Source organism: Notothenia coriiceps, unplaced genomic scaffold (assembly GCF_000735185.1).
Source record: "Notothenia coriiceps isolate Sejong01 unplaced genomic scaffold, NC01 NC01_scaffold00012568, whole genome shotgun sequence".
Classification (NCBI taxonomy): Eukaryota; Metazoa; Chordata; class Actinopteri; order Perciformes; family Nototheniidae; genus Notothenia; species Notothenia coriiceps.
Window position 1 is genome coordinate 868,614 of NW_011345269.1, and position 26,011 is coordinate 894,624.

Below are 26,011 nucleotides of genomic sequence, written 5' to 3' on the forward strand. Positions count from 1 at the left end.
TTTCAGAGTTTAGAAAACGTTTATTAAGTGACAGATTAGTCCTTCTTGGCAGCAGCTTTCCTCATGGCAGCCAGAACGTTGCTCAGCTCCTCCCTCTTTCTCTTGGCACGGATGTGAGTGCCAATCTGTGGAGGAGAGAGAAACATTAGACTCAACACCCTCTAGCCTACTATCAGCACATGCTACAGACCAATACAAGCTCTGCAGTAGATTTTACAGCTGCATGTACAAGTTGCTCTGTCACCAATGTAATGAACATGCTGCTGTGGCTGTGCAGTAGGGCTGCAACAAACGACTAATTTGATAATCGATTAATCTATCGATTAATGAAACGATTAATCGATTATTCGGATCGTTAAGTTAACGATCCGAATAATCGATTAATCGTTTCATTAATCGATAGATTAATCGATTATCAAATTAGTCGTTTGTTGCAGCCCTACTGCACAGCCACAGCAGNCAAGGACAAGCGAGCCCTCAAGTTCATTAAGAAGAGGGTAAGTTAGTGTTTGTCAAGTCTAGAGTGCTGCTGCACAGCCACAGCAGCATGTTCATTACATTGGTGACAGAGCAACTTGTACATGCAGCTGTAAAATCTACTGAACATGCTGCTGTGGCTGTGCAGCAGCACTCTAGACTTGACAAACACTAANAAATGTAGCGACTAACGAGGGTTGCCGCGAGGTCGTTGCATGTTGTTGTTGTTGTTGTTGTTTGTTGTTGTTGTTTTGTTGCCGTATGTACGGTTGGAAAGGTTTAGCGTTTCTCCGATCAACGCGCACCGTTTACCCTGCGGGTTTAATCCAATTAGTCTATCTTTACCCTTGGGCTCATTACATGTACATATTTGGTACATAAATATAACGTAGTAAAATACGTAAAAAGTCTTTTTCACCATCAAAGTTTGTCGACTGTAGTTGCTTTACAGACCAAAGACAATTTTACGGGCTTTTCATTTTCTTACCCTCTATTTATAAGGGTTTCAGAGGTGTAAAATAACATAAAAATTACACAAAGGAGAAAGTCAACTCTGTCACATCTACTTCCTACACAGTCCTACATCTTGAGAACACCACTTGTAACTTATTTTCGGTCCCAAGTATAGAACAAAGTAAATTACATGTATAATCTCAGTTTCCAAACGTCCTCTCGCTTTATAGAAACACAACGCGGTATTTAGTCTTTTATGACGTAAGTTTTTCATTAAAGGACGTAAAAATATGACTATTTCACACTAATACTTATTTACATGTCACGAAAGTCGTAAACGACATCAAGTGATTTGGCTGTAATTGCTGTACACACCACAAACTTTTTACAGTCTTTTCACTTTCTTACCCTCTCATTTATAGGGGTTTAGAGTTTTAACGGTAGATATAAAATACAACAAACACCCAGGGAAAGGTCAACCTGTGACATCCCGTACGAAGGTCTTTTCTGCGTTTGTGACCTACAGAAAGTCAGCGGTTGTACACAAAAGCTTCTGTGACTATAATTGCCCCTTTAGGACGTCCTGAGTTTACTGAAGCACCCTTTGCGACGGCAAAGGGCGTCAGAATGGGGGCAGACGTTGCAACACCACAGAGAAAGTCTTGTGTCTCTATGACAAACATATTACGCTAGTGCGACGTTTGCCCCACAGGTGCGTTTTCAGCTCAAGGTCACAGATACCTCACAATAAAATAACAATATCAAACTTCTAACTTTTAGCCAATCCCTTCACAACAGTGACGCAGCCCTCAGACACAGCACGGCCTAAGCACCCAGGACTCTTTGTACAGTTCGACAAGACGGCCTTCCGTATACAAATCTGAACGGCGGGTTTAGTCATCCCAACCGTCCATACGTTGCCGCCCTGACGCAGCCCAGCTACTAGCACAACGAAAATTAGTTATGCTTCAGCTCTTATTTATTCATTATTGCTGAAGAGGTTCGACATATGAACGGACGTAGGTCTCGAACGTTGTTTCCCACGGCAAGGTCACAACAAAACCATAATTGAGGCAAAAGACCTTCGGTAGGACAGGGAAGTCAGCGCCCAGAGTTTGACTATTTCCGGCGGTTTGGTGTGGTAATTTTGGCGACGATTATACGTTCAATAAACTTAAACCCATAAATAGACGTAAGAAAGTGGAGAACAGAAGACAATGGTGACAACAAAGATAGGAGGGCAATTCTGAGAGCAGGCAATCGACAATTTAGAACTGAAATCTCGCCACAAATCACTTTGATGTCGTTAGACTTTTTCGGGACGAGATTTCATAATAGGTGACTACAGATACTAGACATGATGATTGATTATCAGCGATACTATTGAGTACGGAGGGTTAAGGGCGTAATAACGACAGTATATACTCTTACGTTACACATAAAAGACTAACAATTAACCCTTGGTGTTTTATAAAGCGGAAGGACGGGACAGCTTGCAGACATATACAGTTAATTAATTCTGACACGTTGACATTACCAGTTATGTGGGATCTGTGACGAAACTAAAGGTACAATTGTTCGGGTTACCTACGAAGACACTTATCGATTTGGACTTGTATGACAAGGTAATGGTGGACAAGAGTCGGACATATGACGCAGCAACGGCTGCACCAGTCGGGCTCTGGGCGGTGTGAACAGAGCGGGAGCAGAAAAGGGAAACCGGAGCTGAACCAGAAAAGCTTTAGCACAGATTACATACCTTGTTTACCTGGCTCAAGTGGTGGTTCTGGGGTTGTTGTGTGAGCCACCACTTGAGAATTGTCGTCTTTTTTAAGAAAAAATGTTCTTATGTCATCTTCAAAAACTCTGAGTCCGACTGACAGTTTATTTTAAACATTGTCACAGCTCACAGGATAGGTACCTGTCAGCCAATAAGACAGATGTTTATTTCCATTCAACTCTCTGGTTGGTCTGGTGTCTTGCCTCTGTTGCATTCACTGAACACGGGAATTACAATCCTGCCGTCCTCTCTAGTGTCATGATGAGGTTTAAAGGCCCAGATACACCGGCCAGTCACCTGAGAAGTCGCCGACGCCGACACCGACTGTTGCGTCACCGGACTCTCCTGCGTATTTGCCGACTTCGCGCACTGGAACACACCGCAAATCCGAGCCGAGCACGTATGAACTGCGCATGCGTGAGTGGCAATAACTCTCCTTACCAGCAGGCGGCGGTAGTGTGTATTCATCATTCAAAAGAGGCAACAACCGGAACAACCGGAAGACAGAGAAGAACAGACTCCGTGATATAAACAAACAACAAATAGCGTTTTTCTTTCCATTTTCACTCTCGTCCATTGAAAACATGAACGAACAGGAGCTCTATAAACCGATGAGGTGAAATAGCCGTCCGTGTGTGTTCCATCTTCCATTTTAAATCATTTGTTTACCTCCCTCACTTCCGTTAACGCCTCTCATGCACTGATTCGCTAGCTGAACAGCCAATCAGTGTTATCCCTTTGTCCGACTTCCGGTGGTGTTCCCGACAGCGATTCAACATGTTGAATCGCCAAGAAAAGGCGTCAGGTCGGCAGAAAAGACCCGACGGTGCGGCGCACACCACTCCGAATAGGGCGTGCCCACGCTCATGTTCGGCCCGACTCCCATTTACTGCCGATTTCGGGCCGGTGTATCTGGGCCTCTAGGCCCAGTTCCACAGCTCCGGCGATCCACTAGCTCCCCCCCCCCAATTTTGCATTTTGAAATGCTCCCGATTTCTGAGGTCTAAAGGTTGGCAAGTATGGGTTAGGGTAAAGCACGGTTAATGTATTATTATTGACTCAATAATATAATACATGACTTTGAGAGTAGTCAATCTAGGCATATTAACACAATTAATTAAACATACTTATCACGTCGACGGTGTACTGAGATTTTTTTTTGCTTAAAACAAAATGGGAAGCAATTTAGTGATGGAAAAAGCTATAACCCAGTAAGGTGTTCATGACTGAACAAATACTGATAACTAGTTTCCCCCCCAAGGAATGTAATTAGTGTTAAGTGAAACAAAAGGACATTTTAAGGAAACTAATGCATTGTCTCGAACTACTGACGTTTTTTCCGAGGTAGTTCAGTAGGAGACTTTAATTAACCTACATATAATACGTATAGCTTTCCCAAAAATATTTAGTTATAGTGTAATAGTGATGAGTTCTCATAACATTGAAATAATTTCCACTGACCTGTCCTTATTTTGTAATACTGATATTAAATGAAATACAAAATATTGGAGCATCTCTTATTCTTTTCTACAAAACAAGAATGGACCTTGTAGTGTTGAACTGGATCACAACCTGCAATATGATAAATCGGAAACAACGGCTCACTTATGCATATAAAAAACAGATGTGTTTTATTTTCTGATACATGAACCTTACTGGATGATAATATAATATCACAGCATTAATACCATGTATTTTATTTAAATGCTACTACGAAAAATAAATAAAGCAAAAGACTGATTAAACAGCAGTAACTCATCCAGCCCAATAGGGGCAGTGCTCTGTTGTCGCAGATGTCTCTTCCGGGTCAAACCTGTCATTACCCCGCCTCTGTCGTTCCACAGTCCTTCCGGTCTGACCGCCATCATAGACAGCAGGTAAGATTTAAATGTTGACAACTATCTGCCAAAATCCACGTATAATCTTTACCATCCGTCGTTTTCCACCGTACACAGTGAAACTATAGACACATATAGAACTTATCTAACATCTGTAGGCATTATTTGTGTCACAAGAAGAAGTGAAAGATAGGAAAAAATGAATCCCTGTCAGTGACTCATAAGCCCCATAGCTGTGTTCATTCTGTGCATAAATCAATCTCTATACTTCATTGCTAACACGTATAGGAGCTACACGGTAGATTGTCTACTGAGACGCGTTTTAGAAACATTTTCTCAAGTTAAGTGTAATTTAAATTCACCTGTATGTCCACCCGGTTCTGTTACGCTAACGTTAGCAGTGCATGCTAACTCTGAAAACATAAACCGTTATATCTGTGCACTAGCGGAAGTGCTTCTGTTGACTGTTGAACATGTGGTTGCTGCTTAAATCGGTCTTGAAAAAGTTGTATCAATTGTGACTGATTTTTAAATGTTCTTATCTCCTGCAGAAATGGCTATCCGCTACCCTATGGCTGTTGGCCTTAACAAGGGCCACCCAGTCACCAAAAATGTGACTGCCCCCAAACACAGCCGCCGGCGTGGGGTGAGTTTCTGATGTTTCACATTTAATACATCACTGCTACTACTAAAGCACTCCAGACCTCACTAGGAGTGTGATGCTTAATGTGCTTGTCTGAGATCAGTTTGTAACAAGACAACATGTCATTTCACAAGTTACTTTAAGCTGATCCATGTCCTGATTAGATGCTGAATATTCTGACAGCAAACCAAGCCAGTCTATTTAAAATGTGATACTTCTTCCACCCTGTCCCATCCGAAATTAATGGATTATTTGCCATCAATTACTTTTTTGCTCACCTAAGACATGTTGGCACTATGAGAAGCATTATCAGGCTTCAGCTTCATGATGATTTGATTTTTAGGACAAAAACAAGTCATTTTAAATCGATAAATCTTGGCTGTGGGACATTTTTTATTAGCCTAATATAACAAGTACATAACTGACATTTTAATGTATATTTTAAATAATCACTAGTAGCAGTCTGATTTCCATCCTATGTGCATATCCCACTGCAAGAGTTAAATGCAACTTTTCCCTGTTTGAATCATGAATGCTTAAATATAACATGGCCATTCGTAATAGAAAATAACTGAGCCTTTTAAAATGTAAATTTGAACAGTGACATAACATTTGTTGATGGCCGTATGCCCGATAAAGCTACAGGGCTTAAAACTGGGCAGAACAGTGACATTTGGAAACGGGCAAAGCGCAATAACATATTTGAACAGTAAAAGTCCAGTGTTGCAAAAGTTATCATGACTATAACACATATTGACTAATTACTTAATGTAAAGAGCAACAGTCTTTACAACAAGTGGGGTGAAATGTGCAACATATTTACTACAGCTGCCATTTCTGATGCTATGAAGATGGTATAAGGATGTATAGTCATATAAATGTAGTTTTTTTTTTTTTTTTTTTAAAGCACAGTTAATAATAATAAAAATAATTCACGGTCTTTATTTTAGCACTTTTCCAAGTCCTCAAAGCGCTTTTCATTATATTACATTGAATACCGTGGACAATACACACAGATGTTTGAAGTTCAGGGTATGTAACATTATTCATTTCAAACAAGCTCTGATCAAATGTATTTTTGTATTATGAGTCTTAAATAATTATTTCAAAAATAAAAAATGCTACTACATGCTGTTCCAGATTGATCCAATAAGCCCTAAATGTAACTTTCCTAAAACTATAGCCACCTCTTGTAAAGCCTGGGACAATCTGTCCATACATGGCGGAAACAATGCCAGGCTGCTGAAGAACAGAAGAGTTTCAGAGATGTAGCTCAGGGCATAGTCCTTTTTTCCCTACAATGTCTGATAACATGGTCAAAAGTAAACTTCTCAAAGCTTATAAATCAAATTTTTGTAAAGCATGATTTACTCACTTTGATTTGCTGCAGAATATGGAATATCTGTATAAACAATGATGTCCATTGCAACGTTTCCTGTATAATTTGAAAGGATCTGTGGTTTTAAAGCTTTGTCTTTCCTCTGCAGCGTCTAACCAAACATAGCAAGTTTGTCCGGGACATGATCCGTGAGGTGTGTGGCTTTGCTCCATATGAGAGGAGAGCCATGGAGTTGCTCAAGGTGTCCAAGGACAAGCGAGCCCTCAAGTTCATTAAGAAGAGGGTAAGTTAGTGTTTGTCAAGTCTAGAGTGCTGCTGCACAGTAGGGGTGCAACAACTAATCGACTTAATCGATTAAAATCGATTACCAAATTAGTTGGCAACTAATTCAGTCGTCGATTCGTTGGTGACGTCATCACATGTGTTCTACACCCCGTTAAGCTCCAACGTTATCGCTCTTTTTTATCGGTACAGGAGACATTTAAAACATATATGTCATATGTATTGCTACATAAACATTATATCGCAGTCTTAGTGTCGCCAACTCGTTTCTAATGCAATATGACTACAAAATGCGTCTATAATGNTTCCGGGGCTAAAAGGCTGCTCCGCTGCTGTGTGAAGAGGAAAACCCGGTGCTTTTCAAGCTCCAGCTCCGAACCGGCCCTGAAACACCGTTGGTGTGAATGAGGTACTAGCTCCGAAGCTCTTGCCTCTAGACCGACAATTTTTTGGAGCTGGAAGTGAACCGGATTCCTGAGCTAAGAGGCGGCGCCGCTGCAGTGTGAACAGGAAAAAACGGTACTTTTCTGGCTCCAGCTCCGAGCCGGAGCTGAAAACGCGTTGGTGTGAAAGGGGCATAAATGTCAGTAAACTTCCAAGTTATGTGAACATGTAAACAAAGCATAAATTACAGCTACGTTGACGTTACTTTGAATCGCGGGGGTAAGCTAAACCGTTAGCAAAGTAGCTATAGCTAGCCAGATATATTAAATAAACACTTTGTCATACGATATAAATGTAATGCTTTTTAGCGTTACCTGGTGATTTCAAAGAAAGCTCTCTGGAAAATGTTGACTTAGTGTTCAACATGAAGCCAGAAGCTACCTTACAGTACACAGTTGATCCTGTCAGTTAAAGTGTTTCATAGTTAGCTTAGCTAAGCATCAACCTAGCACTGAAATATATGGATGTTATGTGACAGTATTTCTGAGAAAAAGTCAGCTGAAATGGTGGCAGTAAATGTTGCTGTTTGGCCACTGACGTTGCCATAACAACACTGATTTTTGCAAGAAATTATAATTATTCTGAATGGTATTCCTATTGACAGCTAGTTTCTATGTGAACATTATGAGATGGACAGCCAGAGAGAATAAATGAAAAACAGTTATGAAATACTATATGACAAAACAAGAATACAGTTTAAGTGATTTGTAAAATATCAATAAAGAAAAATCTGTCTGTTCTCTTCATTTTGCTCTCAAAGCGCACCAGATTGATGCTTTTAACTTCAATGTTGTTTTTATATATATTAAAAAAAAAAAAAAAAAAAAAAAAAAAGAAAGATCTTCCCGGGGGAGCATGCCCCCAGACCCCCCTAGAGGAGGTTAGGCCCACGGTGTTTACATGGTTATTTATACAATATGTGTGCTTATGCTAACATCATAAGACAAAAGTTGGTTCCCTGTTGTGTGTCGTGAGAACGCGCGGGAGGGGCCCCCAAGCCAAAGCTCGCTTAGGGCCCCCATAAGTCTAGGGCCGGCCCTGTCAATGATGCTCTGCTGTAACGGTGGTGATCTCGTAAGAACAGAGTGCAGCGAGCTGGCCAATCAGAGCACAGTGGGTTCATAGGGAGGGGGGGCAGGAGCTCCAACAAGCCGTTTAGGACAGAGAGTGAATACACATACTACTATACAGAGATGCTGTATGAGAAACCAATGTGAGCTTGGAACATTGAACAGTATAAATCTATTCTAGTAGAACTCAACAATGGAATTATGATCAGTAGAAATGGCCATGACATGGGACCTTTAAGATCTTGGCTTATTTGTCTTCCCTTCTCCCCCTTCTTTGCTTTCTCCTGCCTTGGGTACCAACCGAGCTGTAGGACCTGCCACAGTAGTTAACGACACCCTAAAGTAGCAGCTTAGAAACAACAAGGATGTGCAGTTTTGTGCAGCATGACCATGAAGAAGTCACCATCTTACATTCTGACCAACATTTTTGCATGTTCTGCAAACTGCCAATGTGTCACCAGGTTCTTTATAAAGCCTCACTGCACTTATGACTTCTCCGTGATACTGCTTAACAGTTGTTTTACATGTTATTTTTATCTCTTCCAGCAGTCCAAGTCAACATGGGGCAAGTCAGGGCGATTCTCCCAGGGTCAACATGGAAAAATACTTCACACCTGTGCAGAGACTTCCTCACAAACCAGATGGTATGAGGAACATGTCCCCCAATTTAACAGACATTGGAGACAATGATGTTTTAAATGCTCCACTACAAATATTGATGGCCTGAGCCTGAATCACATTGAGTATGTTATGGTGGGTTTCTCTCTGACATAGAAGCAATGCATCCATAAGGACGGACGTCACAATTGAATTTAACATAGATGTCCTGCTTGCTCGGTTTTTCTCCATTTGACAGACATTAAAGTCAATTATTAATGTTTTTGCACTAGTTTCTAACTTTGTTAATACAACACCATGTTACCTTTGTTAAAATAGAACTCCAAAGAGGCTAACCACCTTAACATGTTTGAGAACTTGTCCTTATAATTTAAGGGTTACTACTTATTGCTGTTTAGCATATTACTTGAAACATTTTTTCAATTTACATTTTTTATTTGTTTAGCCAGTCTTCCTTCTTTTTTTTTTTCTGCAGCTTGCATTTGGCTTTTTACATTCTCTAAATTACAACCCCTGCCCGAAAGAGGTTGTCATCAGTGAAACGTTGTTATACCATGTTTTGCTCAACCTCAAAAATATTAATAAAAAATAGACATAAGAATCGGTTGACCCTTTCCTTTCCAAATTGTACTTCATTAGTAATGAAAATATTTGTACTTACTCAATAAAGTGTGATCATCTCCAATGCTTTCAATGGTTTTACTGAAACTGACTGATATTATGCCTGTATCACATATGAAGTTCTACAATCTTAATACTACTTGAAGTGTGCTGTCTTTCCTAAGCTCAACATGCATAACAGATATTATCTTTTCTTGGTGAGTTTTGCCAAGAGGTGGAAGAAGTACTCGGATCTTTTACTTCAGTAAAAGTAGAAGTACCAGAGTGTAGTAATAATCTGTTACAAGTAAAAGTCCTGCAAACAATATGTTACTAAGTAAAAGTAAAGTAAGTAAAAGTACAAAAGTATTAGCATCAAAATATACTTGAACTACCAAAAGAAAAAGTAGTTATGTATATTCTAGTATAATATAAATTATATGTTTTGATTATAATTGATACAGTAAAGTGTTCTCAAAGCTGGTAAAGGTGCAGCGAGTTTGAATGACTTTGTATACTGCAGGGTAGCTTTTGAATTTACTCCAGGTGGAACTAAAGTCTGATGTAAGACTTTTATTAATTATAATAATTATATTTCACATCATTAATCCAGATCTGTTAAGTAACTGAAGGTATTAAATAAATGTGGTGGAGTAAAAGTAGCCTACACCATTTAACTTTAAATTGTAGTGGAGTAGAAGTAAAAAGTAGCAAAATATTTAAATGCTAAAGTAAAGTAGAAGAACCTCAAAATTGTACTCAAGTACAGTAATATAATAAATCTACTTAGTAACTTTACACGACTGGTTTTGCCTGAGTGTATATATAATACACATATAAAAATATATGCATGTTTAAATAAATATCTATAGAATTTAGAAATGGCTCTTCATTCAAATAAATTAAATGGTAAAATGTTGTTATTCTCCTGATACAGGCCATTTTTCTGTCAATTTCAGGTTGTGTGGTTATTATCTCCACACTGAGCTGCATATCTCCATATGCCATTAGTGCACAATGTTCAAAATGTATCGTACATTTTTTAATAACAACATTTGCCCTCGCGGGGAATCCAAACTGAAGCGAGAATGTGTGCGTGTGAGCAATGTTGTGAGCGCGCATGCCTTCTCCCATCAGCCATTGCGAGGCAGGAAGCGTCCCTTGCTTTTGGCGCGGTCTTGAGCGGTGTCGGCCATCTTGGACTCATACCAGTGTTCCAGCCAGCAGGTTAGGTTACACTGAGAAGTGCATGAGCGCACCACTCATTGGTTGACCTCCCCTCTTTGAATAAGAAGACAAACTACTTTTGCGTCCCTGTTTAACGACGAGAGCAGATACTTTTGTTTTTTATTGTTCCCGGAGTGGAAAAGAAAACTCAGGCTTTTAAAAGAACCGTCATGGCGACCGCTACCCCGAGCCGTGAAGCCGGCCGCCCGGCGGCCTCCACTCCTCTCTCCCCGACAAGGATCTCCCGCTTACAGGAAAAACAAGACCTGCAGCACCTCAACGACCGGCTGGCCGTGTATATCGACCGGGTGCGCTCTCTGGAGCTGGAGAACGACCGGCTGATGTTCAAAGTGTCTGAGAAAGAGGAGGTGACTACTCGCGAGGTGAGTCCAACTAAACTGTTCTCCCATTCACAAACACCAGGCTACTCTTCACTCCATCATCCCCCAAAGGCAGCCTCTCAGCAGCAGACTGCTTCACTCCAGGGAGTCTAACATGGCCACCAAAATTGATATAAAGTAACGTTATTTATAGTTAAAGCTGCAAACTGTCCATAAAAAAAAAATGTCAAGTGACTCCAATATCCTGTTCCCAGGAAAATATACTAAATCCCTATGGGAAGGCCGCAACACTAACTTTTTTAGTGTTAATAACACACGTGTTGCCGTATTCCTAATCTGCATGAAACGTAACGGGACCGGGAAGATTGAGCGGGTGGGTGGTTCTTCGCGCCATTCTATAAATATGACATCAGCCATACCTTGTTTTTACATTACCGTCACTTGGTGGCAAACGTACTTACTATACGCGAATAATATACAGCATTCAAATGATCAGCAGCCAAACCGTGATTGCAGTTTGTCCCCAGTTTCCTCTGTAATATCATCAGTACTGGTGAAGATCAGAGATGTTTTTGATAATGGATGTGTAAAGAGGGTAGGGATCCACCCTTGAAGAGGCCTAGCAATCCTCAGTCAACAGATGTCATATTTACTTCTTAAAGTGTTGCAGTGTGGATCAACGACATCTACTCCCTTGCTACCGAGGGAGTATGTACAGTAAAGCCAAACTATTTACTTTGTTTTTCTAAGGTAAATAGATACTTGTTTTTGTTGGTTGTTTATTATTATTATTCTTGTTGTTGGTAGTTCTGCTTGCTTTTCTGGTTGTTGTTTTGTGGTGATGAAAAATAAATAAAGTTGGATAGAAGTTGTAGGTACATATAATAAGTCAGAACAGCTGAGGAATCCAGTCTTTCCACCTTTACCTTAATCTGCCCCAACAACATAACAAGAATGTGTACCAGCAAACAGCTGAAGCTTGTAAAAATCATTTTTTAATTATCTTATTTTTACTCAAATGTAGTTGGAAAACTGAAAATTGTAATGTTTAGTTTCAGTTCCTAAAGCATGATAATGGATTTCCTTAACAACATTGCTGTCTCGGTGCTATGATTCATAGATACTGTTGTAGGTCATAAATCCTTTGCCTACATTCAGACAATCTTCTTTGAAATGTTGCTAAAATAGCAGATTGAATACCGTTTGGTAGTTATTAGGAAGTCAGGCATCAAATTGGTTTCTCTGCAGAAGAGGTTTCATTAATGAATAGTTTATAAGGTTTATTAAATCTTCATCAAAACTGTTATGAAAGCGGATGTGGGAATGGAGATGAATTATTTGCGATATAACTTTACCTATGGCATTATTAAGCTTCATAGGCTGACAATGGCATACATCTGATCTAATGGTACTATTACTGAAGTGGGGTAGTTAACATACTGCTAGATTGCATAAAAACAGGGTTTATCAGACTGTCAAAAGTTTAAAAGAGGATTTGAGTTATTCAGTTTAGTTATACATTTTGAGAAGTGTGCTTTTCTTGTAGGTTTTCTGTTGTAGAAATTTGATAATTTGCCAAAAATTCCTTCTGTTGATTAATTTGAAATAAAAGAAAAGCATAGTTTGGGTGGCCTTTAAACTATAATGCAGGGGGGAGGGGGGGGGATTGGTAATGTTTTATATTTATCAACGGTGGTAAAATTCCTAAATTGCATAAAATAATTTTAGAACTGATGTTCCAACAAGCACACATTGATTTCACTTTACAAAAAGAAATTGCGGAAGGTTCTATAAATCTCATAATTTGTAGGCGTGTTTACATTTCATAATACGCGCCTAGGGGCTGTGCAATTTTTTTTGAATTGTCATCATAATTTCAACTTGAAAGTCTGCAATAGTCTTGCAATAAGGACATTTTATCAGTTGCATTTAAAATTTAAAAATGTTAACCTCTTTCAACTGTCTTCTTTGTAATGGTGGCTTTTGTGTTTGGTTTTTGGTAAACTTATATTTTAATTTAACAGTATACCAAAATACTTAACTTGCTTGTCTTTTATTTCAAACAGACCTAACATTTTCAAAATAAATTAACTACCGTAAGCAAATGTCTGGTGATCATGTGATCGCAGCCAAATTCTGCAGTTACAACTTCACTCTCCTCCTCAATCAACCAAATCAAATAAATGAACATTAGGGGTGAGCTAGATTTGCAAGAACAGCTACCAAAGTGGCAATATTACCTAATGTCTCCCAGTGGACACATGTATACCTTTTTCCAGTGTTAAATCTATTTGAAATAATATATTTTTTTTAATTGTCGGATAATGTTAGGATTGCCACAAAAAACGATGCTCTGTGGTTTTAACGTAACAGCAGAGTGACTCTCTGTTTCCCTCAACTGTGTGCGACTGTCAGTTGATCAACAGGTTAAGGATGAGGAGAGCAACAGGAGTTTGTCCCCTAGTTAATTCATCATCAAAATGCTCTCTAGAACAGTTTTTTTTTTTAAACCTAAAATGGTTTGCCAAATGTTCTTAGGCAGAAGTAAAGTGTAAGTGTGGGAAACACCGGACTGACAAACCTGTGGCTGGTAATGACAGATTAGTGGATGGAATGAGAGTTCCTCTGATGACAGTGGTATTTAAATGTGTCCGTCACATTGCCCCACCCACTGCTCCGAAAACTACTTGAAGTTTGCTTCCCCATGAAACACTTAAGATCACATAAGGTCAGTGGCAGAAACACCCTGCAGCTGTAAAGGCCTGCAGTGTTATTACGCCACTTTATAAAATTAGCCTGAAACGGCTATTCTAGGCTTTCAACTGTAAACTAAAACCAGACATCAGAAGATCTGTTTATCAGAATGTGCTAGATGTTTGCTTTGTGTTTGTCTTGTTCTAATGTTTGTACCCAGGACTCACTGGAAAGCAATAATACTACAGATTAGAGTATCCCAGCCCTGCCATTTTTAACAAGTTTGTGTTCATCTGTTTAGGTGAGCGGCCTCAAGGGTCTGTACGAGGCAGAGTTAGCCGATGCTCGGCGGGTTCTGGATGAAACCGCTAGAGAAAGAGCCCGGCTGCAGATAGACCTGGGCAAGGCTCAGGCTGACCTGGAAGAAGCCACACGCAGGTGAGAGGATGCATTTTTAGATAAGATGAATTTGTACTCGAGGTCTGTGGGTTTTTGGAAGATATAACTAACCTTCCTTTCTCTGTCCGTGTGTTTCAGCAACAAGAAGAAGGAAGGCGATCTTGCTGCAGCCGTGTCCAGAGCCAATGGTCTGGAAGGCCAGCTGAATAAGAGTGAAGCATCTCTCGCTACCGCTATGAGCCAGAACAATGCTCTGAACTCTGAGCTGGCTGATGTTAAGAGCCTGCTGGCTAAGGTGTGTGCAGCGAAGGGCAAACAAGAAAGGGTTAAATAGTCTGAAGATAAGCCGAGTGTGTTTTGTATGAAAGATGGTGCTTCAATACTCTCCTAAAATGTTAAACATTTGATCCAACCCAACTGGAAGTAAGTGGAGTCAATAGTGTGAAAGGACAGACATTGTGTAGAAAGGTTGAGAAAGTGCTGCTTGCTTCCTAATCAGTGAAGGCACCTACACATGTTAATGTAAACTGTTTATGAAGACTGAGAGCAGAGTGAGTCACCACGTGATGACATCATTTACTCTAGCTGAAATCAAGTGAAATATCTCCAGAAAAAGGTTGTTTTTAAGTGAATAAGTCAAATAACAAAGCAGATTCCGTATCAGTAACTGACACCACACGTCTTACCTACTGAGAGGAGCAGACATCTTCCAATGTTTCCAGGTTTCCTCCAACAGCCTGATCATGATGACTCACTTTCTTAAACCCTTTGTTGAATTTCTATATGCTAATATGTCTTATAGGCAGAGGACAGCCATGCTGTTGCTAAGCGCCAGCTGGAGGCCGAGACTCTGATGCGCGTGGACTTGGAGAACCGCTGTCAGTCGCTGAGTGAAGATCTGGAGTTCAGGAAGAGCATGTTCGAAGAGGTAAGGGCTGTTTGGGGAGAAATATCCACAAATCATGTTATGATACCTTATATAGCGTGTGTATGTATATATGTGTTTTACCCATTACTCCAATGGAAATGAATGATTCATTCTCTTTTCAGTTCATCTCACGACAGTAAGAGTCCATGCAAACTAGAAAAACACTGGTCAAATAGCAACAAAAACTAAATTCCTGTGTCTATTAAAACTAACTATATCTATTGAAAACCAAAATACCATTTTGTTTATATATACACTGAAGGTTGATCATTGTGTTTAGAAGAGGATGGAATTCCTAATAGAGTCACATGTGCAGATATTTAATGACGAAATGTCGCTGCCTGTGTTCAGGAGGTGCGTGGGTCGCGGCGCCGGAAGGAGCACAGGACCGTGGAGGTGGACTCTGGAGTCAAACAGGACTATGAGTTCAAACTGGCACAAGCTCTACAGGTAAGTCAGAGTAACCGCTGTCATGTCTAGGAAACATATATAGAAGCATCATTCAAAAAAGAATACAACTATGGGGTTGACTTGAATATATAAAAACCCACTTTACTATTGATCGGCATACACCAAAAAGCGCCAATCACATTGCAGATGCAAAGCAGTGAAGGCAATGAATTTCCCTCCGTGCAATGCAAAAATAAATGGTGGAATGTCAAATCTGTCAAGGGAATGCTTTCACACGTTATGGAACATTCCGTGTGCTGAAGGATCAGCACTGCAACTAGGTGGATCTTTTTGCTCTTGCATGTTACCTAACAGTCTGAGCTTGAGTCTTGAAGACAACATTCTCTCTGATGTCCTACATTTTTTATGAAATTTTTTCAAATTCTAGTCAATCAACAGATCTCAATTTTTATTTAGGCCTTTGGTCAGATGTTCCTTTGTTGTTCCCAGAATTGTTAAAATAGAGGCATCACAAGCTTCCGACACACAACATAGTCTTCTCTAGAGTGCGAAATAGACAACACGCTTCTGTTGTTGAATCCATGCTGTGTACTATGAACCAGTCATAATGTGTGTATGATCCATCAGGACCTGAGGAGGCAGCACGATGAGCAGGTCTCCCTTTATAAAGGCGAACTGGAGCACACCTTCCAGGCCAAGGTGAGAGGACAAATCATTCTCCCTTTTGATCTTTGTGTGTCTGAGTTTTGACTGGCGCCTCACACTGCCTTTTTTGTTGTGCCTTTAGCTGGATAATGCCAAGATGTCCTCTGAGATCAATGACAAGGCGATGGGAACAGCCAGAGAGGAGGTGCAGGAGTCCCGGATGAGAATAGAGAGTCTGGGATATCAGCTCAGTGCCCTGCAGAAACAGGTATTGCTTTATGATCATCACACATCATACATTTTATTGCTGAGTGACTTCACAAATTGATGGTTCTGCTTTTTGAAATTGTAGGCAGCCGCCTCAGAGGAACGCATCAGAGAGCTGGAGGAGATTCTGTCCTCAGAGCGAGACAAGCATCGGCGCACAATCGAAGGGAAGGAGCAGGAGATGAGCGAGCTGAGGGAGAGGATGAACACTCAGCTCAACGAGTACCAGGAGCTGCTGGACGTCAAGCTCGCCCTGGATATGGAGATCAATGCATACAGGAAACTGCTGGAGGGAGAGGAGCACAGGTACACACACATAACATACTTTGTTATTAAGACATGATACCAGATTCAAAGGCATAAGCACTGCTGACTGACTGCTCTGCTGCTTTCAGACTGAAGCTGTCCCCCAGCCCATCGTCCCGAGTCACCGTTTCCAGGGTCACAGGATCTTCCTCCTCCCGCACCAAAAGGAAGAGGCTAGAGATCGAGGCTGCCGATGTGTCTGAGGCGGGAATAGAGGGCCAGCTGCTGGTGTCAGAAGAAGCCACAGCCAGTGGAGCAGTTACCATTTCCCCCACTGACATGGACGGGAACGCAGTCACTCTCACCAATGATTCTGAACAGGTGGGCATACACACCAGCAACAAAAAGACGCAGTCAATTCATATGAAGGTTAGGATAAAAGGTTGGCTGTTAAAGGTTAGAGTTTGTTAAGCTTTGTGCTGTGTTTTGTATTGCAGGACCAGCCATTGGGCAGCTGGAGGTTGAAGAGACAGGTGGATGAAGGAGACGAGGTCATCTACAAGTTCTCCCCAAAGTTTGTCCTCAAGGCTGGACAGTCAGTCACGGTGAGTAGAGGAGAATGATGACCCTCCAGAAAAACGCGATTCTGCGATCGCAGAATTTACCGCATAATCAGCAAAATGGCGCAGATTTTTAAAAGGCCGCATATTTATCAAAAGGCCGCATAATCCCCGCATTTTTCCACACAAAATTGAGAAGAAAAAAAAGTTAACTCGTCTTGACGTGACGTCATCAGCTCGCGCATCACAGAATGTAAACAAAACTGTATAGAGCTCATTTACCAACGAACATTTCTACTAAAGACCGGGCAAAAAGTGGGGGGAAACTATTCTGCACCCCGTGCAACTGTGGAGCATAAGAGAAAATCGAAGGTGACGACCCACTTTGATTCATTCAAACATTCGAAAATGCTTTCTGCTGCTGCGGACAAGAAAGCCATTGAACTCACGTTCACCGAGGCATCAACCTCCAAAACCCTTTCGAGGGCTACAAGAAACGAAGTGAGTAGCCTACAAGATTGAAGCTGCTCAGATAACGAACGAGTAAATGAAAACAGAATGAGGCGGAGAAGTGTGTGTGTGTGTGTGTGTGTGTGTGTGGTGGTGTGAGATTAAAATAGCCCAATTGCTTTTACAATAAATAAACATTGAATGTGTTTAATTGAATAGTAAAGGGGTTTAACGTTAGTGGCAGGTTGTGTGTGAGAGAGAATAAATAAGACAGCCCAATATTTAAAAAAATTGTTATTCTTTTCCCCCGCATATTTAGCATATTTCGCAACTTTCCGCATATTTCGCAACGTCCCGCAATTTCACCGCATAAAATCACATAAAAACCCCGCATGTTTAATCGCATAATCAAGGATTTTTGCCCGCGTTTTTCTGGAGGGTCTAGTGAGTGCTGTGTGTAGGTTAAAACTGAGTTCATTCTTTGTTTCTGTCATGTGTAGAGTGTTCAGCTACAGCTGACTGTGTCATAAACAAATTAATCATGCAGTCATTCAACATAACTCGCACTAAAACGACATATTTAGACGACTCCCTTCAACACAAATGAACTGCGTAGTCAGTGTTGCAGAAAGAAGTAACAAATCTGTGGCTGCAAACAAGTCTGTAACAACGATAACGCCATTGAAAGCACCCACTGCTTGGCTTATAATGCATAAACAATCTGCAATAATATCTAACAATCAACATTTTAAGTGAAGTGCAATATACGCAAGCTTTACCATTAGTTGTGTATAAGAAACAAAATTAGAAACAACTTGTTTGCTCATGCTCACATTCCAGCTCTCCTTAGAATGACACTGCTACATGGTAACGTTTTATGTACAATATATTAATCTCATTTTTATTGTGTGACCTAATATGATGGTATTGAAACATTTGCTTCAGCAGTCTTTACAATTTGTACAGCATAGGACAATCAAGCTGTAGATTAATAGAGTTAAAGCCCGGATGAGCGTCCTGTCGCCCTACTCAGATTGGTGTGTCCCGCACCGTCGCACCTTTTCGGCCATGCCGATACCTTCCGCTGTCGGCAAAAGAAATCACTCTGATTGGCTGTTCAGCTTAGCGAATCAGTGCATGAGAAGCAAAACGGAAGTGAAGAAGGCACACACAGACGGCTATTATTTTTCATTTTCCAGTACCGCACTAAACATGTTTTCGATTATAAGTCGTTATGTGAAACAGTCTGTGATGGACAAGAGTGAACATGGAACGCACGCTATTTGTTGTTTGTATATATCACGCAGTCTGTCTTCCGGTTGTTGCCTCTTTTGAATTAAGAATACACACTACCGCCGCTTGCTAGTAAGGAGAGTTATTGAGTTATTGCCACTCACGCATGCGCAGTGCGTACGTGCTACATGGCCGTCGGCTGAAGTCTTTGCGGTGTGTTCCAGTGCCACTCTTTGGCCAATCCGCAGGAGACGTGAGGCGACACAACAATCGGGTCCATCGGGACGTGTTCTTTGGTGTCAGTTTGGTGTGTCTGGGCCTTTAGACAAGAGACATAGAACACCTGTCTAGGTTTATGTCCCTGGTAAAAGATGCTTAAAGTATGGATGATATGATTCAAAGTGAAAGTGTGGTGATCATGATGTGTTCTTCTGTAATATTTCCCAGGTGTGGTCTGCTGATGCCGGCGTGGCCCACAGTCCACCAACTGACCTGCTGTGGAAGAGTCAGACTTCCTGGGGCACAGGAAATGACATCACCACCACTCTGGTTAACGGCGATGGCGAGGTAAACATATCCATACCTCTGTGTGTGCATGCGCTCCACATGTGTTATCCATCGCTGAGTCTCATGTTTGTCTGCTTACTGTCTGTCCTGCAGGAGGTGGCCACACGTAGCGTTACCAAGGCTGAGATGGAGGTAGAGAACGGAGAGGAAGAGGAGGAGGAGGAGGAGGAGGAACAGGGGGTGAGGCCACTCAACACTGTTTATGAACCCTGTTTGTTTTTAAAGTACATGTTTTTTTTTTAACTCATCAAATTTGAAATATGATCTGAACCTTTTTTTTCTCCCCGCAGGGCAAGGCGTCGCAAAGAGAGTGTGCTATCATGTGAGGCCTTCCTCCCTGTTGGCTTTCACTTCCTTTATTCCCTAGAGCCACTCCAAACCACCCTATCAATTACGCCTCATCAATATGTGTTTTTTTATTCTTCAAGAAAAATATAAGAATTCTTGGACTAATTGGCTCTTTTTACTGCCATCTGTTTCTCTGGACCTGTTTTAATGAGACATTTTCTTAAATATTGCTATCAATGCCAACATCTGACGATCCCAATGTTGAGTCAGACTGATTAATCCCATCATTCTCTACATGTCTCTACATGTCCTTCATTCAAAATATGTTAGTGAAATCAACTCAAGAGAAAGGACCTGGGCCGTAATGCCCGACAGATTGATGCATTTATAACTTTGAATAGACGATCAATTTTTAATGGGATCATGCTGAACAGTTTTGAGTTATTTGTACTGTTACAGATAGATTTCCTGACATTTTTATTTAAGTCTTCCATATTCGGTCAATATCAAAAGATTAATTATTTGAATAGCATATAAAACACGACTCAGAGATTGAAGAAGTTCCCTTTCATGGGGAACACATTGTCTACATAGAATGACAGTTGAAATTATGGATCAATTTAAATGAAATCCCTAAACCAAAATGTGTCCCAAGTGTTTGACATGAGTCTCATGTCCGAAGGAAAAGTGTAACGCTCTCCTACAGCAGCTTCCTCCTGACCCACAGCCCCAGTTCAATGTGCTGGGTCATGTTGGCTCAGTGGGTAGCCCAGTCTAAATGTGCCCTGCCAGTTAGTAGCATGATCTTTACAAACATTTATTGTATAAAAACCTTGGTGCCCACTCGGATCTGCTCCTTTAGCTTTCAAGTTAAACAGGCCGAAGCAGCTCTTGTGTTATCAGTAGAGAAGGCTCTATGCAGCTTCTCAATGACATAGCTCGCGGTCATGTGTTCATATTTAGTAATACACTGTTGCGATCATGTTGGCTCAGACAGCACCATGACTGCAGGTCTTATTGAATGAATGTGCTTAAAGAAATCATTGTACACACGGTGAAGGATGAGAGCAATTCTTCCAGTGTATGAGGCCAGTTCGCCTCTATTCTCTTGTTTGTGTAAAAGACTTGCTCTCACACCTCCCGTGCCATCTTGGGAAACTCTTTTTGTGTGTGCTTTTCATTGCTAGTTATTATTTTTTTCTATAGAGGGCTTTTCTATGTAACCAATTTGTTTACACAAGATATTTCATGTACTTTTTAGGGATGATTAAGGTTAGGCTTGGGTTTATTACCTTTAAACATTTTTCAGGATTGCGCTGAAACTATTATGAACACTACTCTGCAGTGTTGTGCTTGGCCGTGTTAGACTAACTGACCGAATTGATTGTTCTCTGAAATATGACGTCCCTCCAGGAAATCCTTTAATTTAAGCTTATTCAAACCATAACTTAATTTAATTACCAAGCTTTTCCTAAGAAAGTGCTATTTTGACCAATCATTGCAATTTTGATAAGTTGCATAATGAAGCTTCAATCTCAAGATAAGATGTATTTTGATAGTTATTGTTGCATATTAGTAGGCATGATCACAGTTCGTAGTTAGAACTTAACTAATCCAAATTCAGGAAAATAACATTGTTTAAAAATAGGCACAAGTGATGCCTTCAGGAGCTTTTTATAGAAAACCTGTTCCTGGAGGGACTGTCACATGACTGGTCAATATGTGAGTGATGTGATATTTCAAATGAGGACATCATTTAACCTTGTATTGTTAATGTGGGGAGGGTGGGGGCGGGGGCATGCCAAATGTGAGTTTTCATTTAAGATGAACTTGTTGAACTACTTTTTGTACACAATAAATGTTTTACATATACAGACTTGATATTACGAGTGGTTATTAATAAACAAGTGACTGAACTGCCAAATATTGCTCATAATATGCTAACAGCAAGAAGTTCTCGCTTAGACAACATATCTAAAAGGAAAGCTGAGTGATTTGAAGATAAGAAAATAAAAGCGCTTATATTTGTTTATATTACTCCGTAGTGCGTTTTTGTGCATGTAAATGGTCTGCAAAGGCTAGAATCCCATAGTTTCCTCCAAAGGGAGTTTCTCTCCCACACTGCCTGAAATGACTCTTTTGATTACTTCTGTAACATAATGACATCACTATGTAACACAAGGTTCTTTTAGCTAGCCCCCCAACACATTGAACAATATGATAGTCTAAGGGGTCAGAAGAGAGCCGGCCAGCTAACCAATCAGAGCAGACTGGGCTCTGGTTTCAGACAGAGGGTGAAAAGAGGTTCTGCAGCACAGGCAGAGATACATAAAGAGCTTTTTGAACAATAAAGCATGGAAACATGTCCCATAAGAAGAACAAAATACAGTTAGGAAACTTGAATAATGAGCATGATAGGGCGCCTAGGTTGAAAATGTATCGTTTTTTTAGTTGAGTGCAGGAAATGGAAGATGAATAAAAGCAGTGTTGTTAATCTGGAGATATCCTACATGATACCAACGCCATATATTCACTCCATGTGCAGTATAACTATCCATCGTGCACACCTTAACTCATGGAAAACATTAGAGTAAAATGTGGCAGAGCTGTAATGAAAAGTTGGAAGAGTGAACATATAAAAGTAAAGGCCTATAGTATACCATAGATAGACTGTATATATAAATAAGGCCTATACTCTCTTTTATTTGGAGCTCACGCAACCCCATTTTAGCCCATCCATTCGTCTTGTTTAAATATTTTGTAAAAAAATTAATTGTTAAAGTATCCTACTGTCTTGTTCAGATCTTTAGCTGTAGAACAGGAGTTATATCCAGGTGACTTTGTGTGTGGTATTCAGGATTCAGTTCAGATAGTCACCTGTTATCACAACACAGTATGCAATAAAAACCCACTGTGGAAAAAAGGACAATTTGAAAAAAATGTAAAAGAAATACACAATATAACATTTATGAATACATTTATTTCAAAGTAGTATATTTTAAAAATATGTTTTACATTTGTAATAATGTCTATTATTATAATAATATTGAACACTTGATATCTGAACACAGTCCCAGGGACGGACTCAGCAGAAACAGGAAGGAGGATTAAGACCAGCAGGCGGCAGTGATACAGCTGCAGTCAGACACCACAGAAGAAGAAGGAGAGCTACATGGCTAAGCTAAATCGGAGTGCTTTTGGGTTTCCCATTTTTTTTTACTGACTGTTAAACTCTGGCTGCTGCTCCAGGATGCTGTTGGTTCTGTCTGAGGAACACAAGGAGCACCTCTCCTTCCTGCCGCAGGTCGACTCCGCAGGTCAGTAGCTGGTCCTGGGTCAGCCCTGGGAGATGACTGTCAGCTGACTGCAGACCTTTTCATCCGCTGCCTCCAACTGTCATTAAGAAATACACACTACAGACCTTTCTATAACCTAAGGATCTCAAAGAAGTCTACACAGTTTAAAGCGTCGTTTACGTTATGCTTGCTTCCAGTGTGTAAACGTCTTGAGTGTGTCTAATGTGTTTATTTGAAAAAATATGGTTAACATGGTTAATGGATTATATAAAGCCAAAATATTATCTAATTTGCAAACGATTGATTAGCTGACCTAGATTATACCGTCCCAGCGCTTTTTACCTGTTTATTTAAAAGAGAAGCATTTTCCCACTCAAATGTCTTTCAGGTCCTACCTTGTGACTAAATGTAATTAATGATTAAAAGGAAAACTATTTGTATGCAGAAGATGTGTAGGCTACACACGGAGATATGAGTGAGCTCCTTAAATGTTTATCTGCCTCATATTAAAGCTCTTCCTGAAAATCTGTAGTCCAGTCAAAAGTCTTTGAAAGGTAGACCAATTTATCTGAAAAAGTAGTATAGAAGGATAGTTTTATAAAGAAGCATACTGTAGTGCCGGGAAGAAGGAGTCGGAGGCGGAGTATTTAAGATGGATTTCCACTCTTTATTTTCCATCAAGCAATAGTGATATCAGACATGTACTCACTCAGTGATGAGAGTCAAGTTAGAGTGCGTTGCTAGCTTGGCAACCTATATCTCCGGTGTTACACTAAACAAGGTCCGTGTAGGAACTGTGACCCAAAAGTGAATTATGGTTAATTAGAGTCACCACACAAGCCCCAACAGAATTCACAGATAAACAAAGTCCGTGCGGCGGGGAGGAACAACACACCGACCCCCTCTACTCCTGAGTATCACGTCAGGGTCACCAGTGTAGTGCCGGTAAGAAGGAGTCGGAGGCGGAGTATTTAAGATGGATTTCCACTCTTTATTTTCCATCAAGCAATAGTGATATCAGACATGTACTCAGTGATGAGAGTCAAGTTAGAGTGCGTTGCTAGCTCTAGCTTGGCAACCTATATCTCCGGTGTTACACTAAACAAGGTCCGTGTAGGAACTGTGACCCAAAAGTGAATTATGGTTAATTAGAGTCACCACAATACTCAAAAGTAAAAGCCCCACACATCCGTCTAGCTCCATACTGTGTGCGATTCACCTTTCTTTGATCAACTGGGCCACTCTGTGCCACTGCTATCGAATACGTGGATGTTTAATGTGGGATCCATGGAAGTGTTATTTTGATTCCGATGAGAAGAGTAGATAAATGCATGAAGGGCAGTGACAACAGGAGTTGTAATCTGTTGGCAGTGGTGAGAAGTACATGTTCTCAAGTTCTGTACTTAAGTACAATTTAGAGATTTAGTACTTTGCTTGAGTATTTCCATGTTATGCTTCTTTGTGATTCTACTCCACTAAAATTCAGAGGTAAATAGTGTTTACTCCACTACATTTATTTAATACCTTTAGTTACTTTGTTGAATCAACACTTAAATCTGGGGTTACGTACTGTAACCCAGTTTCTATGAGTATAGGCGCAGCCCTCTAAGGCTATCGCTATTGGGTAATCCCCACTGCACGTGTGCAGCACTGACAGACTTAATCCACGCCCACCTATGACGTGGGCCCCACCTCCGGGCTCACTTCCGTATAAATAGGAAGTAGGCCCTACCATCTACTCCCACACAACAGCTTTTCTTCAGCTATTCGCGGAGCCAGTGGGGCCCGACCCTTAGAGGGCTGCGCCTATACTCATAGAAACTGGGTTACATTACGTGAGTTGTATGATATATTCACCTCAAACTGCATGAAGGAAATTGCGCTGTGTCTAAAATGATGTAGCATAGAGGTATGTAGGTGCAGAGAGGACTAACTTNAACAGCTTTTCTTCAGCTATTCGCGGAGCCAGTGGGGCCCGAACCTTAGAGGGCTGCGCCTAAACTCATAGAAACAGGGTTACAGTACGTAACCCCAGTTCTATATATCGTATAAGGCTTCGCCCTCTATCGCTATTGGGTTAAGGGCGAAGCAGGATGTAGTCTACGCCCCACTGGTTCCGTCCGTTACTAGAAGCACAAAACACACCTACTCAGTTAATAACCCATGTCCATTTCGCCATGCGTAATGGAGCATCACATTCCCAGGGAATATAGCATTAAAAAATGAATATTCTCCATACGGGAAAGAAGGTAGGCTAAATAGGCTACCTGTCGTTATGAAAAGTAGAAACCAAAGTCCCACTTGTTAAAACGATCAAAGAGGGGGGAAAGGGCAGCTCTCTAAGTGCCGACAAGCAGGAGAGAGGGCACGCAGTTGAGTCCCTGACATTACTCACTCTGACAGGGGGAAGACCAAGATGCAGCAGTGCAAATGTCCTTCACTGTCATTCCTCCGTGCAACGCCGTAGAGGAGGAAAATCCTCTGGTGCTGTGCGCTTTGATGTTCTCCGGGGGATCCACCCCAGAGGGGACATACGCCTGTGACACAGCCTCACACAGCCAGTGTGACATGCGTTGTGCAGACAGAGGCTGCCCTATTGAGCGCTCTCTGTAATGCACAAACAGACGAGCTGCGTAAAGCAGCCGTGCGTGCAATATAGCATGACAGCGTGCGCACGGGACAGAGAAAATGAGATGTGGCTTCTTCCTCTGATGTGTGAGGAGGAGGAAAGAAGCCATCCAAAGTTATCACTCTCGCTGATCCCAAAACCTACGTGGCAAGATGAAATGGCAGCAGCATGTGTTTTGACCGTGCTATAAGCCAATTCCTGTCCAGCTGGAGGAACGACAGCACGAGGCAGGGGGCCCGTAACGGGGGTCCAGGCTTTTCCCTACATACCAAACGGAACATTGTCC

At 41.0% G+C, this 26,011-nt stretch overlaps 2 protein-coding genes and 2 long non-coding RNA genes across 4 annotated transcripts; 3 read left to right on the forward strand and 1 right to left on the reverse strand.

Moving 5' to 3' along the window:
• On the reverse strand, positions 1–10,344 carry LOC104947432 (uncharacterized). Its single transcript, XR_798564.1, has 3 exons — positions 10,331–10,344; positions 4,232–4,237; positions 1–127 (listed from the first exon to the last, which is right to left on the reverse strand). It is a non-coding gene; the product is annotated as an uncharacterized lncRNA (long non-coding RNA).
• Positions 39–21,636, forward strand: LOC104947431 (uncharacterized). Its single transcript, XR_798563.1, has 3 exons — positions 39–127; positions 7,060–7,064; positions 21,625–21,636. It is a non-coding gene; the product is annotated as an uncharacterized lncRNA (long non-coding RNA).
• On the forward strand, positions 4,483–6,842 carry rpl36 (ribosomal protein L36). Its single transcript, XM_010773429.1, has 3 exons — positions 4,483–4,587; positions 5,100–5,194; positions 6,679–6,842. Exons 2-3 carry the CDS (start codon positions 5,102–5,104, stop codon positions 6,820–6,822), a joined length of 237 nt encoding a protein of 78 aa, XP_010771731.1. The 5' UTR covers positions 4,483–4,587; positions 5,100–5,101; the 3' UTR covers positions 6,823–6,842.
• On the forward strand, positions 10,924–21,613 carry lmnb2 (lamin B2). Its single transcript, XM_010773428.1, has 13 exons — positions 10,924–11,154; positions 14,108–14,244; positions 14,344–14,500; positions 15,008–15,133; positions 15,485–15,583; positions 16,172–16,243; positions 16,332–16,457; positions 16,542–16,762; positions 16,852–17,083; positions 17,200–17,307; positions 19,393–19,512; positions 19,606–19,692; positions 19,803–21,613. The coding sequence occupies exons 1-13, from the start codon at positions 10,942–10,944 to the stop codon at positions 19,836–19,838; spliced, it is 1,734 nt and encodes a 577-aa protein (XP_010771730.1). The 5' UTR covers positions 10,924–10,941; the 3' UTR covers positions 19,839–21,613.
• Positions 21,637–26,011: the final 4,375 nt, after the last annotated feature.